This window comes from Oppia nitens, unplaced genomic scaffold (assembly GCF_028296485.1).
Source record: "Oppia nitens isolate AA-2021 unplaced genomic scaffold, nextdenovo-longstitch-racon4-pilon3 scaffold6_pilon_pilon_pilon, whole genome shotgun sequence".
Lineage (NCBI taxonomy): Eukaryota > Metazoa > Arthropoda > Arachnida > Sarcoptiformes > Oppiidae > Oppia > Oppia nitens.
In genome coordinates this window covers 3,125,961-3,142,953 of record NW_026533250.1, presented here as the reverse complement: position 1 = coordinate 3,142,953, position 16,993 = coordinate 3,125,961, and the positions used below count along the sequence as shown (strand labels likewise).

Here is a 16,993-nt window from a genome sequence, read left to right as displayed (position 1 = left end):
TTGAGATAGTATAATCATAGTTAATGTTTAATATTTATTAGAAATATGACATAATGTAATATTAATGTATTATTAATAAACTAAACGTAATTATATATTAAGACTAATTTATTTGAATTATTATGTTTATATTAAAAATGCAAACAAATTATAATTTAAAAATCACAGTCTGTTTTATTTAAGGATTATTCATTTAGTTTTTACAATTTTCTTGTTTTTCAGATTTTTTTATTCGAGTTATTTAATGATATTTATTTATAAAACTCGATTTTTCTATCAAAAAATGCCAAAATACAGGAAAGACTAGATTCTTATATATAGCTAAATATTTGCACTTTAAATAAGTCTTTTGAGATTAAGTTACTTATAAATGATGAGACAAAATGGATAATTGGTATTAATAATAATTACGGAAAAGGTGTGTATTAAATGTGAATTCAAAATATTTTTTAAAAAATAATAACAATTTTGAAGAAAATGAAAAAAATTTTGACACAAAAAAGTCGACAAATTAAATAAATCGGAAATCAAAAGCTTCATTCATAAAAAAAAGTCTAACACAATACTAATATAAATAATGATAATAGTATTACACAATACTTAAAACAAAAAAAGTGTTGTTTAGTATATTATGGAATATCTCAGTTGTAGCGTAAAGGGAGAGACAACCTGTGGAGCGCTCAGGTATGCTATGTTTGGTAGATATATGTAATGTTTTTTCGATTAACTATGGCTTAAGTAACGGTGAAAACAGGTTTTGTCGAAATGGAAAACGTAAAGCCCTTAAGGCTTTTCTATTGAGTTGCAAACAGAGGGGCAGTTAAGACACTGGCAGTTGAAGCACAGGTAGTACAGTGTCCTCGTTATATAGGAATGCAATACGTAATGATAGACTGACTTTTAATATAATATATTTTTATTATAATATACATCTCAAATACATATAAACCAGACATGGATTATTATATTATTTAATAATTGTTTTTAACTTTAATTTTGTTTATTAATTTTAATAATAATAATAACTTAAAATAATTAATGAATTCAATTAAAGAGTTTGTATCAAACAAACATATTGTAAGTATTAATAAAATTGCCGAATATTTATATATCTGTAATAGTAAATAATTATTAGTTTGTAATAATGGCGATCAGTTTTACAGTTTTTTCATAACTATTGATTTGCTATTAAAAATCAAATTTGGTTTAAACCTTGTTTTGCTTTAATTTTCTATTTTAAGGCCAAATATTTAATACAACGACAATAATAATGAATAAATAATTGTGTGATGAAGTGTTGATGTTTTTTGAATATGACAAAAGTGATGGCTTTACCAGTGGTGGCATTGCTTGTGCTGACCATCGCATCACATCCAGTCATCTCCGACTCGACAATCGATTTGGAGACCAACTCCGACACACTGTATGATACAGAGTCGTTATGTAAGGGCGAGTGGAAGTTCCCATACAATTGCAATACATTTAACTGTGATTACAAAGCAAGTTGGGAGTACTTGGATGACAACGATGAGATCATGTTCACCATTAGCACCAAAAATAGGAATAAATGGACGGGTATTGGGTTTTCGGATAACCAGGCTATGCCTGACACCGATGCTGTACTCGGATTAGTTGAAGAGAGGTTTGATTTCTATCAATTTATTTTTAGACTTTTAACATTATTTTATTATTTTCTAGACTATTATTTTAAATGCAATTAAAAATGCTTTTACATTATATTATTAAACAATTTGAGATCATTAATGAATAATAGATAAGATGTTAAATAACTCATAATTATGGTTATATGTATTGTTATTAAAGAATAGTTACACTTTTAAAGTGTTAACATAATTATTGAAATATTTGTAAAGTTTTGGTTACATAATGATCCTCTTTGTGATTTGAAAATTATAAAAACTAAGTCAACACTCTATTCAATGAAAAACTAAAAGGAAAAAGTTTAGATAAAATTGTTTTTTTTAATAAATATTAAAATGAATATAAAGTTTATCACAATTACTATAGTTTTAATAGTGAACTCAGAAATTTACAAATCAATAGTTTGCATTGAATTTTTAATAAAGTTAATATAAAATTTGGGTGAAGTAACACAATTAAAGGAAAATATATATTGTATATAATTATACCATATAGCCATTTATATATATATAAGTTATATATTTTAATGTCAATTGATTATTTTCCAATAAGCAATTTACTAGTTTAGTTCAATGATATGTATTTATTAAAAAATTTAATTTTAATATTTTTTAGAAAACAATAGATTACATTTGATTATATTAACTAAAATTTTATTTTTTGAATTTGAAAGTCACTGTATTGTAAGTATTATTAATTATGATTATAATTTTAGATCAATACACTAAATATCTAATCTAATATTTATGGTGTGCTATAAATAATAATATTTTTAAATGTTAATCAAAGTCAAGACACGAATTTACATGAATTGAGTTTTGGTGTCATTAAAAACATAACTATTGCCCTAATTTTAAACTTAAAAATTTTAGTTTCATATACTTTTCAAATTTGATATTCTTATTTATAAATTAATTATTATAAATGCCAAATAACATGTGATATCTAATAATTTTCTATATTAAATAATATTGTATAAAATTTATAATATAAATTATTTGTTAGATTATAACTTACTATTATTTCTTTAATATTATATATATACTTGAATTAATGACAGCAAGAAAATGAATTAAATGTTAATTTTTATTATTAAGTAAAATAGTTCATAAGAAATTTAATTTAAAAAACAATTTATTATATTATTGATGTTTTTAGTGGAAGATTCTTTCTAATGGACAGTTGGCTTCGGGCCTATGAAGCGCCTCCATTAGATCAGTCACAAAACCTGTACAATATGTCGGCCTGGCGTGAGAATGGGATCACAACACTTAGATTCTTCAGGAAAAGACTTACTGGAGACAATAGAGACTTCCAGTTTTCTGATACCAACTGTCCTTATCTGGTGTTCCCAGTGATGGGAGGGGTTTTTAATGCCGTTAATAAAAGAATCAGAAAACACGAAACAACTCCTTTAATATCAGACAGAAGGATATGTATAAAAAGTTGTAGAGCACCGACAACTACAACAACTACTGCCAATCCAGTGGCCAAACAGGACACCGACCACAATGTCAATGTTGTAAACAATGAATCTGTTCCTAAAACAACACCTGAAATAAAGTCAACACAACCATCAAATGAAATCATTAAAGATAAAGAAAACAACAAAACTTATAGAATAACAATAAAATTACCGGAAATTTGGACACAAAGTATGAATAATAAAAATTCAGAGACATATAAGACAATGTCTGCCAATATTCAGCAACACTTACAAAATGAAATGCAAACCAAAAAGCCTCGAGAGTTGAGTAAATTAAATGTCAAACAACTCATTGATTTGGAGGCCGACTCTAACGATATGGTGGCGACCTTTGAATTGGATGTTCAACAAAGTGATGACAACAACCAAAACTTAGAAACAACTGTTTTACTAACAAATGTATTAAATAGTATTTTAAGCGATGAATTGTTAGGCGAATTAAAAGTTAATCCAAATTATTTGATAATAGATAACAAAAAAGAAGGTATAGTCTTCAAAAATATATATATTTGTAATTTATTTCAATTTTTTTATATTTTAGTTGAAAGCAATTTCATAAAAGACTTGTTTGGACTCAATTTATTTAATGAGGATCAACTCAAATGGTTTATCATATTTGTTGGTATCGCAGCTTTAATAGTATTGGTTATAATTCAAGCCTGTTGTATGTTATGGAGGGATAGTAGAGCTCGTAAAGAGAAAAATAAAAATGTAATTTATTTTAATTTATTGTTATTATTGTCGAAATCATTATTCAATAATTAATTGTTTAAAAAAAATAGGAACAGAAAACAGCACCGGATTCCCAATGGAAAGATTATGCAGCTATGAGTGCTCGTAATGGTTACAGTGGTTATGATAATTATGGTGCATCTGATGAAAATGATGCACCATTGAATACCAGTGCTAGAAATGACACAATCAATGGTAAAAAACAATATTATAAAAATAATGCCGAAAAAATGCCACATAAATATATGAGTGCAACACTAGAGAGACAACCGTCTCGTACGCACCGACCTAATGACTATCCGAGCGCTTATGCCACTCACGACCGCAAAGAAATATATAATCGTCACTACAATCAGCCCTCATTATCACCACAACTTCAACCAGACTTTTACTTTATGCCACATCAGAGACGATATTCAGGAGAAGTGGTTCGAGTCTTTGTCGACTATAATAATCCTCAGTTTGCGCCTAAATAGACATCATTTAAGAATAGACATCACTAAAGAAGAAAATTCATTTCTAAATGTCATTATTTAATATCAGATTTCAAATACTCATTTCATTTGGTTTTTAAATTTGATAACAAACAACAATTTGGTTATTTATAAGAGCATTATATTCCTCTTTATTTAAATTATACTATATTTGTGTGTTTTTTTTTTGCTCAAATGTTTTGTTATTAAATTATATAAAAAATTATTATTACAAATATTATTATTATTATAAATATTATTATTATTATAAATATATAATTATTATTAAAGTTGCCATTAAGTCACTACATTCAAACAACAAGTTTTGTTTTTCATTTAAAAAAATAAATTATTTAAAATATAAATTTTGAGGAGAAATGCCATTAAATGCAAATTTTATTTTTTAATATATAGCAACAATAAATAAATAAAACTAACTAATAGTCAAATATTATTAAATTAATCTAAATATAAAATAAAAGGCTATTAATTATTAATCTGTTGTCACAACATATTTTGGTTTATATTAATTTTAGTGATTTATAATATAATATTATATATGAAATACTAGTTCTAGTTAGTAAAAAAAGTTTTAAATTAATTTTTTATTACTAGTAATTTGAAAATCTACCCAATTATGAATTTTATAAAAATTTAGTCACAAATAATATATTATTCATATTAAAATTTTTATCAAACTTAGTGTTAATAAATTGATTTGACTACAAATAAATTAAAAAATAATACAGTAATTGTCATTTAATAGTTTAATATTTAATACAAGGCACATATAAATAACTTTTTAGAAATATTTCCTTAAATTACGATTAAATGTGTTCAAAATAGTGTTTGAATAATAACAATTGTTTAAAAATCTTGTCCCGTTAAAAAATATAACCGGTCTAATCCCATCCCGTCCTGTTTTGTCTGCTAATTTTTTTGTGGTCACGTTTTGATCTTATATAAACCAAGAAATTATTTTACACCACTAGTCCCAAAAAACCAGTTGGAAAATGAGTTCATCATAGCTAACGATTCATCTTTTTTAAAAAACATTTGCAAACATTTTTTTTATATTATAAATATTTAAATATAAACTTATTATATAAAACTAGTAACTTATAATACTTTTAGATATAAATTGCAATCGTTTAACTCATTTACAATTCATTGCGTTTTGTTATTTACTATAACTCAAACTGTTTTTGTTTTTTTAATAAATAATTGGCACAATATTTTGAATACCTATTAATGGGAACCACTTAGCAGTTAAACACCTAAAAACACAGGTAGGCGTCAATCTTGAGCTAAATTACTAATCAGTGTTTATATTAACATTGATTTTTATAAAATAAATATTTTATAAACAATTCTCTATTTAATGTTAAGTAAGCGTTAAAATGCACGATAACACAGTCATTGTATAAAAGTAGAAAAACTAATCCTAAATAAACAATTATTATTATTTTTGCCAAATAAATGGATTTATTTTTTCAGACAAATAGGCGTATAATTTACTAAAATAAACATATTATTCATATTTGTTTAATTCAAACTATCATTTTATTGTTATTTTGCTAAAAATGATTTCAAAGAGTGATTATAAATTTTCAATTGTTATTAAAACATACTTACTTTTATACAGTATATACAGTAAAATATTTAACAATTATAATAAATATATATTGTTTTTTGAATAAATTTATATATAGTATTTAATTAACATATTATTTTAAATTATAATTGCCATAAATTCATTTAAAAAAAAAACATTTGAATAAAATAATACATTATATAAGTAAATCTTCTAAATAGTTATCAAATTCTTCATCAATCGATGGCTCGCTATTACCAATAGGTTGTGGTTTTGTCCAAATGTCGTTAACGTTGTTGTCATTGCCTTTATTTGTATCAATTAAAGTGTCAGTTTGTAATTCTTGAGAAGTGGTAGCTTCTGATTGTTGATTATGTCTTTCTTGTTCAGAGATTACTGAATCAGTTCTATCTTTTGAATCTTTTTTGTGTTTTTTCTTGTTTTTCTTCGCTTCCTTTCTTTTTTGTCTGTAATTCAATTTGTTTGAACACTCTTCGCAAAGCCTAAGCTTTACTAAAGCGCTTTTCTTTTCTCCTAATTCTTGATATGTGAACAACACTTCCCAACTCTTAAGTTCTTCTCGAGTGTCGCAACCTTTGGCACCACAAATGAACTGTCCTTTGCCTTCAATGACCTCTTTTTCAGTCCTCCATCTCATCCCAAACTTATTTTCTTTATATCGACTTAAGTCGGAAATACAATACTCTTTGAACAACAAATTGTAATACTTTTTGGCCAACCTTTGACCCCAAGACAGCTCATCTTCGTTAGTCTCATCCCAAATGAATCGGTGATTGTTTTTTAGTACTTCATATTCAGTAACATCTCTGGAAGTGTCTCTTTGAAACTTTGAAGTACTTCCCGGATGGTTAAGGATATACTCATTGACGAGCAGTACATGTCTTTGATAGGCATTCAATGAATACAATCGGTTCCGTATTTGTCTCTCATATTTATCAGTTTCTTCAACGAACTCATTCTTCGACGCCTTTTGTTTTTTACTCGAAGACGACAAGTCTTTTCCACACAAAGACTTTCTTTTGGATTGGCGTTTGTCCTCCGATTCGGATTCGGTTTCAAAGTTGGATTCATAGTCGGCACTCATGTTGTGTGTGTGTGTTGTCACGGATCACATGAGTGATAATTAACGAGTAATAATAGTTGTCATCGATGGTCACAATTAGTCAGTGATTGTTGATATTATGATATTTATGGTAAATGTATGTCATCTGAGATGTCGCTACCATTAGTTGTCACACTATTGGCCAACTCTTGCCATTCAAAGTGCAGACAAATGCCAGCAATTCATGAATATATTGAATGTATTGACAAAAGAGTATATATTTAATACATTTTTCCATAGAATCGTTGTTTGGGTGGACTCTGAATGTCAACCAATCAGTGATCGCTCTCTCACTCACTCATAGTCTCAATGCTCTCAAACTTCTCTCTAAGTGTTTGTCATTCACTGATTCATTCATTCATTCACTCATTCATTCACTCACTGACTCACACACTGTGTCTCTCTCTCTAACTATTACTCAGTCTCTCAGTTCTCTCTCAGTGTTAGACTGTTTGCCACAACTGTTGGCTTTAATTAGCTTTTAGTGAATTGACTGAACATTTCAAACGCTTTTCACAAACTAATCAATTGTTTGCCATTTAAGTGATAATCGCTTTATCGACACAAAGAGTGGCCAAAAATGTCTGAAACGGCGACCAACGATACAACACCAAAGGATGTCGAGACCAAAGATCAGAAAAATGGTGATCAAAACGGAGAAGAAGAGAAAGACAAGACACAGACACCGCCTGTCAAAGAGATGCGCGCTATTGTGTTGACCGGCTTTGGAGGTATTGGTCATCAATTGACTATCACTTTGTTTGCGATGCTTTCATATCTTTGTTTTCGTGTCTTTCAGGTCTGAAATCTGTGAAAGTTATGAAACGCCCGGAACCGACACTTTCAGAGGGAGAAGTGTTGATTAGAGTGAAGGCTTGGTATGTCATGTCTTATATAACTAACCGGTCTTATCATCGATTGATTAGTTAATTATTTATCAACTTTTTTCATTAATTATTGACTTTTTAAGCAAAATATTTATTATAAAATAATTTTTTCCTATAGTTATCTAATAGATAGACATTATATGTGTTTTATAGCTGTCATTAAAAACTGACTTAAATATCATATAATTAAATATTAGGGATTATATTACAATAAAATTGATAGTAATATATGAGATATCAATAGTGATGGATGTGATGGCGTGATTGTGGTCATCACTGACAGATACCCGCATCACTCAATCGATTCCTCACTTTCCAGATGTTTACTAATAAATGGGTGTTGTTTTCAATAGTTATCATTTATTTTCATTTAAAATATTTATTTAAACGAAAATAACTATTTTTTGCATTTATTTTGTTTTATTTTACAATTAAACAAATGAGTTGTTGAGTCATTAAGTTATTTGATATCTTTTTTGTATGAAATTATTAATTGTGATTTATTGCTATTACCGATAATTATAACAATAATAATTATGATTATTACCGGTAAATATTTGGCATATATTTATACATATCTATATAATTGTAATTTTTATGTTAACAGTGGACTTAACTTTCCTGATCTAATGCTGAGACAGGGAGTCATCGATAATCCGCCCAAAACTAAGGCCCCATTTATTATGGGCTTTGAGTGCGCCGGAGAAATCGAGGCCGTCGGCGAAGGAGTGACCGGTTAGTTAACAATTATTGTCTTTATTTGTTGGTATTTTAATATTGTTTGGTTAGGATTCCGAGTGGGTGACCGCGTGGCCGCTTTGAGTGAGGCCAAGGCTTGGGCTGAATTGGTGGCTATAAATACCAAATATGTATACAAAATACCGGCCAAAATGAGTTTTCAGGACGCCGTGGCAACGACCATGAATTATGTAGTCGCCTATGCATTGCTCTTTGGTGTCGGCAATCTTAAGAGTGACCAAACAGTTCTCGTTCACTCAGTTGGCGGCGGAGTTGTAAGTTATAGAGTTATAATTTGATGTCATTATCATTGTGTTGTAATTATCATCAAATTGTGTGTTTTTAAGGGTCAAGCAGTGGCACAATTGGCAAAAACTGTTGGTAACGTAACATTGATAGGAACGGCCACTAAAGCTAAACATGAGTCCATACAAAATGTTACACATCTTATCGATCACACCAATGATTACATTCAGGAAATTAAAAAGTAATTAACAGTAATTAAAATATATATAATTTACTTATGATTGTCAACTGTAGAGTTGCTCCCGACGGTGTTGATCTTGTTTTAGACTGTCTCTGTGGTGACGATGCAAACAAAGGTTACAGTCTGTTGAAGCCAATGGGAAGATATATTTTATATGGTATGCGCTGTAATATTTTTGACAACTTATGAAACAAATGTTTTTTTTATCATATGATAAGCTTTATAATTGAGTAAATAAATACTAATTAATTATTATAAAATTATAGGTACGTCTTGTGTTGTTTCTGGAGAAACCAAAAGCTTCTTTAGTTTTGCAAAATCTGTGAGTTTATAATTTTTTTTATATCTTATGTTTTGTTTTTAGGCGCCTCTAAGTTGACGACTGGAGAGACCAAAAGTTTATTTAGTTTAGCAAAGTTTGTAAGTTATGACACAATCAGTGTTTTTAGTTTAGTCTATCGCTTATCTTCACTGTCTGTGAACAAGTATTGCTTTGAAAGGTTGTGTCGGGTGCTGTCTATAACTAAATTACTTTTATTTATTTAACCACAATTTACCGTAATTATAACGCAAATAACTTATGACCTCTTAACAAACTTTTGTTAATTTACATAATTTCTTAAATAATGAATAATCATTAAAACTAATTGTTATCTGAAACAGTGGTGGCAAGTGGACAAAGTTAGTCCAATGAAACTGTTTGATGAAAACAAGACCATCGCTGGTTTCAATTTGCGTCAACTCTTGTACCAACAGGGAAGAGATGAATACGTGCGCGACATTGTTGACAATGTATACAAACTGTATTCAGAGGGACAAATCAAGCCAGTAGTTGACTCTACGTGGGCTTTGGAGGACATCGCCGACGCCATGCAAAAACTTCATGATCGCAAAAACATTGGTAAAGTAGTGTTGGATCCGTCTCAGGAACCTATTCCTAGACCTCCCGAAGAAGTGATTGAAAAGAAACGCAAAGGAAGTGCTAAAGAAAAGGAAACCAAAGATAAGGACAAAGAAAAGGATAAAGAAAATAAAGAAAGTAAAGACAAAGTGGAGAACTCGGACAGCACTGAGAAGGCGCCAGAAAATGGGGATAACTCTAAGTAAATGATTTTTAATATCCGTTTCTTTTATCTATGCGTTGGAACAGTCATTCTGCCAATTATTTGGAGTTTATTTTCATTTTTATCATAATATTTGAATGATTTTTATGCCAATATATATTTAAAATTGTTTTAAAATGGTTTTAATATTACAAGTATATACAATATATAACTTAACGAAATCTATTGAACAATATTTACAAAAAAGATACTAATCCTCTACGTCTATATTACATCCCATATATAAATATTGTAAATGATATGATATAGTAATTGAATTATTGGTTGAATCTTAAAATTAACATTCCATATAAAATTAATGTAAAAATTGATGTAAAATCGGTTCAAATTGTTGTTCAGTGATTGTCAAACAATTTGTGATCAAATTTTATTTATTTGATGTTTTTAAATGTTTTAAATGTCTGTTAATTCTTAAAAAAACGAAACAAACAACAATTACCACTATTTCTAGTCTATATAATCATTCATTAATAATATACTCAATTTAACTGAAACCCATATTTTTCTGTTAAACATTACATATACGGTATATATTTTTCTTGAGTTTATTTAAATTTCTATCAATGAAAAGAAACCAAATTTTGAATCATTTTTAAAAATAAAGTTTTATCATGTAATACATATTATTATTATTACATATAAGATGTTTTGTATATCTATAAATATTTATTTTTTATTGTAAGTCTATATATTTGTATTTTTATTATTGTCTTTTTAACATATTTGCCGGCAATTGTTGTGATCTTATACACACAAAAATATATATACATTTAGTTTCTATTCATAAAATATACACAATTTATATATTTATAAATACTGTATATTCTTGAGTTTTCTCTGTATTTCTATGTTTATTGTATACTAATATTTGTGAAGTTTGTCACCAATTTTGAAACTTAAATAAGATTATAAAGTCGTGAACTTTTAAATTAAATGGTGCTTAAAATGGATTTGTAATCAAATTAAAACTACATCATAATAAATATATAATTTTATCAAAAAATTGTTTTAATCTAAAATTGAGTATGTACATTTACTGTATCTCATTGAATATAAAATTTTATTTGAAATAAAATATAAATGCTTTTTGTGATGGTTTATAACAAATTTTGAGTAATAATAATTACAATTAATAAATGCAATAAAATAACTTAAAAATATAATAATTAGAGCTTATATTAAATGAAATTAAAATATCGGATAAAATATTGTAATAAACTCTAAACTTAAGGATCAATAATTTCAAAATCAGGAGGCGATGGCGCTGATGGAGTAGTTGGTAGTGATGGCGTAGATGGTAGTGATGGAGCAGATGGCGAACCGGTGTTGAGATTGAGGTGTAAATTAAGTGTTTTGTGTTCTAGCGATTTGTCGAGATTTTGCTCGATGTCTCTGTTAAAGATAAGACTACCCTTTCGGGTGATAATACCTTCTTCTTTCTCATTAATAATCTTACAATTCTCTAACTCAACCTTTGCTTTAGACAATACAGTCAAAGCATTTCTTGTTTGGTGATCACCATCGAGAACAACATCATTCAAAATGACAAATCCTTTGTGAATCATTAGAAGACTTTGAAGTTCTGAAGTTGATTTCAATGAAAGTCCAGAAAATAAAATTCGGTTTGAATTGCAATTTATAAAGATATCTCCAACAGAATCCATGGCCTCAATCACTATTTCATCAACATTTGCACCCAATCCATGAATTTCAATATCCGATTCAATCCAAGGCAATGATGGACACGAATAAACTCCAGTCGTAATAAATATCTTATCACCGGATTTGACATATTTTAATGCTGAATAAAGACTTGTGTGGGACATAATCGAGACATCCATATCGTTGTTTCCCTTAAAATAAAACATTTTTATTATAATTAAAACACAATAACTACATCTAAACTTACATTTATGAGTAAATCTATTATCTCTTTCATTGACTTCAATGTAAATGTTTTGGCAATAATATGCAATTTATTCAGTTTGTCGTCCATTACTTCATCATCCAATCCATTAATATCAGTGCTCTTCTTCAGTGATGATGCTATTAATCTCAAATGTTTGTCTTCAAGTAATTTCATTTCTCGTTCAATATCTTCGAGTCTAAGTTTGAATCTAATTGCTTCCACTAAATCTACTTCATTGATGTAATCAATCTCAGAGTTATCTTCAATACTGACATCCATAGACTCAATTGATTTGAATGAATTGTGTGAATCGATTTTGTCTTTTATACGCCAGGCCTCAGTCATCAATCTTTTAATCCGATTTATAGTCGATTGAGGAATCTTTTTGTCTTTAATATCAAATGCAAGTTCAAGTCGTGGCATAAGTTTACTGTCGACAAAAATCTCTTGACCCGAAACATCACTTTTGGTCAACTCATCCCAAGGACGCCAAAGAAAGTCGTAAAAATAACGGATTTGTTCGATGACTACGGCTGTTCTCTGGTATTGATTATAGTCATCGCCATCACTGATGACATATAACTCAGACAACGGAATGTTAACTATTTTGGTTTCTTTCAACAGTTTCTCCTTTTCGTCAAACTGTTCAACAGTTAGTTCCGACTCTTTTGGATTCAATAACTTGAGGACTACAGCAATCGCTTCCAATCTGTTAAGCAATACGTCCATCACTTCTACCTCAAAGTCATATGCAGACGTCAGACCGTTGGACTCATTAGGAACTGTTCTCCAGATTGCGTGCCAACCAATTGGGTCTATAGATGAGGTCACGTATTGTACGAGACATTTGGTTACTTCATCGGTGGTTACATTTGATAACAAATCATTGAAAAACATCTCTAACTCAGAATGTTTGAAACGAATCCGATAGACTTGAGGACTCTCTTCGGACGCCACAAACGTTTCGTCCATTTTTGCCGAATTCAAAACAAGACCAAAGGTTAAGTAGTGATCAAACAATTGGTCAGAAATGCAGAAATCACTAGAAATTTGTCGATTAAATCAACTAATAATCAGATGTTTTGGGCGTTAATTCAGTGATTGTTTTCAAACACTTTTTGACTGTTTTTAAGTCTTTTTTGAATTTAATTCACAAATAAAGCGCTCAAAGAATTTGCGCCACAAATGACTGACAATTAGTAACGTTTGCATTGATTGACAATTATTTCACTTTTAATTGCTTTCAAACACTGTTTTCAATTATAAAACTTATTTAAAATATTTTAAATCAATTTAGTATTGAATTTATTATAATTAATGACAAAATCAATCAATTATTAAACCTTGAAATCAATTCAATGAAATGGTTTTGAAAAGACATAATTGATGTCACTTTAGATATGAATTCAAGTCATGCTTTGATTGTCAGACGCTTTCAATTGATTTTTAAAAAACAAATTGATTTGACTCTTGAGGTAAACGTTTGGATGACTTGTTGACCAGCGATGGAGTCAATGGACACGGATTTTGGTGACCTTTTGCACAAAGCCGAGCAATTGACAGCTGATATCGATGGCGAGTCTGAATTGCCGAGAATTGAGAGGAATTTGCGGCAATTGTTAGACGCCGGCGAACAGTTGTGGTCGCGGACCAGCACTGCTGACACCCGACAGACCAACGATGTGAGAGCTTCGGTACTCTTGGGATCCAAAGGTTATGACTTACAGAAGGTTAGTCAACAATTGGATTCATTGAGTGCATCGAAAAAGTTGACACCAATTGAAGCGATCGCTGAAACCGATATCAAGGGTTTCTTGAAGAGTGAAAGAGAGAATGCAATCATAAAGATTATTGAAGACATCCGTAAGTCAACCATCGAAAAGGCAGACAAACTGTATATGGAATCACTTCAGAGGGAGTGGGAAGAAGAGAAGCACAAGATTTTGAACGCTTTGGTTGGTCCTGAAGAGGACATCACTGACTTTAGTTCCAGTTTTGATATCACTAGCATTCGCTCTCAGACAATATCATCGACACCAACACATAGAACTCGTCTTTATTTTGAGCCAACACTGATCGACACGTCGACCATCACATCAATGAATGGCACAGAAATTGCTTTTGCCAAAGAAGTGATCAAATATGTGGACAAAACTATTTTTGGAAGCATTCGCTCTAATCTCGCCAATACTTTCTTAGAAAAGGTGGCCAAAGAAACAATCGGCGAATCACTAATCATTGATTTGTGGGAAATGGTATCCACTTTGATATCCAGTGATATACCTGTTGCCGCAGATTGTGAACCACTTGTAAATAGATGTGATCCTAAAGTGAATGCATTTTTAATAAGACAATCAAAACTATTTCTTCAGCAAAAATTTGTTCAATCAATTCAATCTATTGTCAATCCAACGATTGTTATGTCGACTTCTTTAAGCGCTTCTATGTTGTATAAACTGATTAAAGATTATTTAATTATCAAAACACCATATCTGACCAATTCGTCACTTAATGTATCGTTTGGTACGACACATATATCTAACACATATGAAGATGGATTAGTAGATGGAATACCAATTTGGTGTTTTATTTGGTACTGTCTTAGAGCTGGTTCTATTGATGCAGCAATTGAAGTGGCAATTAAGGGACCCGTTTGGATAATCAATGATTTTATATCTGTATTACGAGAATATAAGCAAAGCGAAGACAAACGATTGAGTCAGAAATCGGAAAATCAAATCAAGTTGTTGTATAAGAAGACTATTCGCTTGAGTACAGACGTGTACAAGAAGACTGTGTTTGCAATGCTAGGCTCGTGTGGAATATCTGAGTTTCCATCAGAAGTATTAGATAAAGTCGATGACTACTTATGGCTTAGATTGAGTCAAATTCAGATTCATGACAAAGATTCTGATTCCAGTGAACACTCAATTCTATCAAATACTTCTTCACCATTGATTACATCCGACAAATTGACTTTTAATAAGCTTAAGCAACAGATTAGTGAAGAATATGGAGAAATGTATTTCAACGCCAAAGACCAACCTTTTATGTATTTTAAAGCATTATTTCTTACCAATCAATTTGAAGCCGCCATTGAATTTCTCTTCAGAATCGATACTTATAGAAGTCATGCCATTCATATAGCCATAGCTTTGAATGAATTGCATCTATTGATAGTACCACACCTTCACCTTAAAGTACCCATTATTTCAAAGCACGCAAACGATCCTCTAAGCGTCCAAAGACTTAATTTCGCAAAACTCATATCAATATATACTCGAAAATTTGAGGCAAACAATGCTATTGAAGCCATTTATTACTTTTATTTATTGCGAAATATTAAAACAACTTCAGGAGACAACTTATTTACGACAACTGTCTCTAAGCTCGTGAGGGAAACTAAAAATTATGACACACTTCTGGGATATATTAGTGATGATGGCTGTCGTATAACCGGAACTATTGCTAAATTCAATAATGATGTCAACGCTATCATAGATAAGGTGGCCATTGATTTGGAAAATGAAGGCGCTTTTGAAGACGCTGTCAAACTATATGATTTAAACGGCAAACATAATAAAGTTCTTCAGCTTTTGAACAAATTGCTCAGTCCTTTGATAGCTGAACGCAAAGTAGTTGATTCTAAGAGGACTCGTTTAGAGACATTGGCTTTAAAATTGGCCGAAAGGTTAGTTATTTATTAAATTATAAGTAATAGAAAATAATTTGCTAATATTTTCAACAATTTATCTGAAAATATTTGTTAACAGATATTGTAGTAAAGAAAACAACGCCTCACCAGAAGTGGCGCAAACTTTTTATCTTTTGATTGATTTAATGACATTCTTTGATTACTATCACAATCAGCAATATAATGATGCACTCGATGTAAGACAATTGATAATAGAAATTAACGATAATTTTATTTACTATTTTTAAACGATTTTATGTCTTAAACATTACAGACTATAATTAAGCTAAAAATACTTCCATTTGAAAGTTCGGACATTGAAATGAAAGTCAATCAATTCAGTAGATATTCTGAAGAAGTTCGCAGAAATATTGCCGACATTTTGTTGGCCACAATGAATATATTGTATCCGAAATACAAGGAATTAAAGTGAGTTTACAAATTTATTTACCGGTAAATAGTTTTTAGAGTTTTAAAATTAATTTATACATTAATTAAGATCTTCAACGCCACGAACTGTCAATAGATTTGGAATAATAGGTGAAATCGATAACAAAGAACAGGTTTGTAATTATATAAATTATAACATAATTGTGAATAATTTAATTTATAAATAATTTAATGAAAGTTATGCACCGAAATTCGCCAAAAGGCCAGAGCATTGATAACCTACGCGGGAATGATTCCCTACCGAATGCCCGGCGACTCCAATGCACGACTCGTTCAGCTCGAAGTCTTAATGAACTAATCATTTGTTTATCATTATAAATGGTTACTCTAATCATCTGTTTATTAATTATATTAAATTTATAATAATTTGTAATAATATATTAATAATTGATTTTTTAATTTACGGTAATTATCAGCATATTATTGTTAATTTATGTAAAAATACAGTAACGACTGTATTATTACTTATATGTTATAAGTATTTTCTTATATAAATTGAAAAATATTTGCTTCAAACTTATTAAGAAAATAAATACATGTTATAAGTTATAACACTGAAAAAGACATGAATAAAAAGTCGTATTATTTTAAATAAAAAGTTATATAGATTTGATATTTTGAGGAAAAAATAGGA

The 16,993-nt window shown here is 29.5% G+C and overlaps 5 protein-coding genes across 6 annotated transcripts; 3 read left to right on the top strand and 2 right to left on the bottom strand.

Annotated features, from left to right (window-relative positions):
- The first annotated feature begins 1,021 nt into the window (after positions 1-1,021).
- On the top strand, positions 1,022-4,486 carry LOC128962102 (uncharacterized). The gene is made up of 5 exons (XM_054308441.1): positions 1,022-1,077; positions 1,242-1,642; positions 2,821-3,632; positions 3,690-3,859; positions 3,931-4,486. The coding sequence occupies exons 2-5, from the start codon at positions 1,314-1,316 to the stop codon at positions 4,354-4,356; spliced, it is 1,737 nt and encodes a 578-aa protein (XP_054164416.1). The 5' UTR covers positions 1,022-1,077; positions 1,242-1,313; the 3' UTR covers positions 4,357-4,486.
- A 1,616-nt stretch (positions 4,487-6,102) lies between these two features.
- On the bottom strand, positions 6,103-7,249 carry LOC128962107 (protein FRA10AC1 homolog). Its single transcript, XM_054308448.1, has one exon. The coding sequence runs from the start codon at positions 7,050-7,052 to the stop codon at positions 6,144-6,146; it is 909 nt and encodes a 302-aa protein (XP_054164423.1). The 5' UTR covers positions 7,053-7,249; the 3' UTR covers positions 6,103-6,143.
- Positions 7,250-7,435: 186 nt separating this feature from the next.
- On the top strand, positions 7,436-11,278 carry LOC128962106 (synaptic vesicle membrane protein VAT-1 homolog-like). 2 transcript variants are annotated; one of them, XM_054308446.1, is made up of 8 exons: positions 7,436-7,801; positions 7,870-7,948; positions 8,565-8,692; positions 8,747-8,970; positions 9,043-9,182; positions 9,236-9,339; positions 9,547-9,602; positions 9,846-11,278. In XM_054308446.1, exons 1-8 carry the CDS (start codon positions 7,651-7,653, stop codon positions 10,287-10,289), a joined length of 1,326 nt encoding a protein of 441 aa, XP_054164421.1. In that variant the 5' UTR covers positions 7,436-7,650; the 3' UTR covers positions 10,290-11,278. The 2 variants fall into 2 exon arrangements, with proteins under 2 accessions (XP_054164421.1, XP_054164420.1); XM_054308445.1 differs by lacking the exon at positions 9,547-9,602 and adding an exon at positions 9,449-9,504 and having other exon boundaries at positions 7,460-7,801; positions 9,846-11,275.
- A 135-nt stretch (positions 11,279-11,413) lies between these two features.
- On the bottom strand, positions 11,414-13,375 carry LOC128962103 (SHC SH2 domain-binding protein 1-like). Its single transcript, XM_054308442.1, has 2 exons — positions 12,216-13,375; positions 11,414-12,159 (listed from the first exon to the last, which is right to left on the bottom strand). Exons 1-2 carry the CDS (start codon positions 13,185-13,187, stop codon positions 11,533-11,535), a joined length of 1,599 nt encoding a protein of 532 aa, XP_054164417.1. The 5' UTR covers positions 13,188-13,375; the 3' UTR covers positions 11,414-11,532.
- A 225-nt stretch (positions 13,376-13,600) lies between these two features.
- LOC128962098 (nuclear pore complex protein Nup93-like) lies at positions 13,601-16,717 on the top strand. The gene is made up of 5 exons (XM_054308436.1): positions 13,601-15,906; positions 15,989-16,106; positions 16,184-16,338; positions 16,409-16,472; positions 16,538-16,717. Exons 1-5 carry the CDS (start codon positions 13,721-13,723, stop codon positions 16,655-16,657), a joined length of 2,643 nt encoding a protein of 880 aa, XP_054164411.1. The 5' UTR covers positions 13,601-13,720; the 3' UTR covers positions 16,658-16,717.
- The last annotated feature ends 276 nt before the right edge of the window (positions 16,718-16,993 follow it).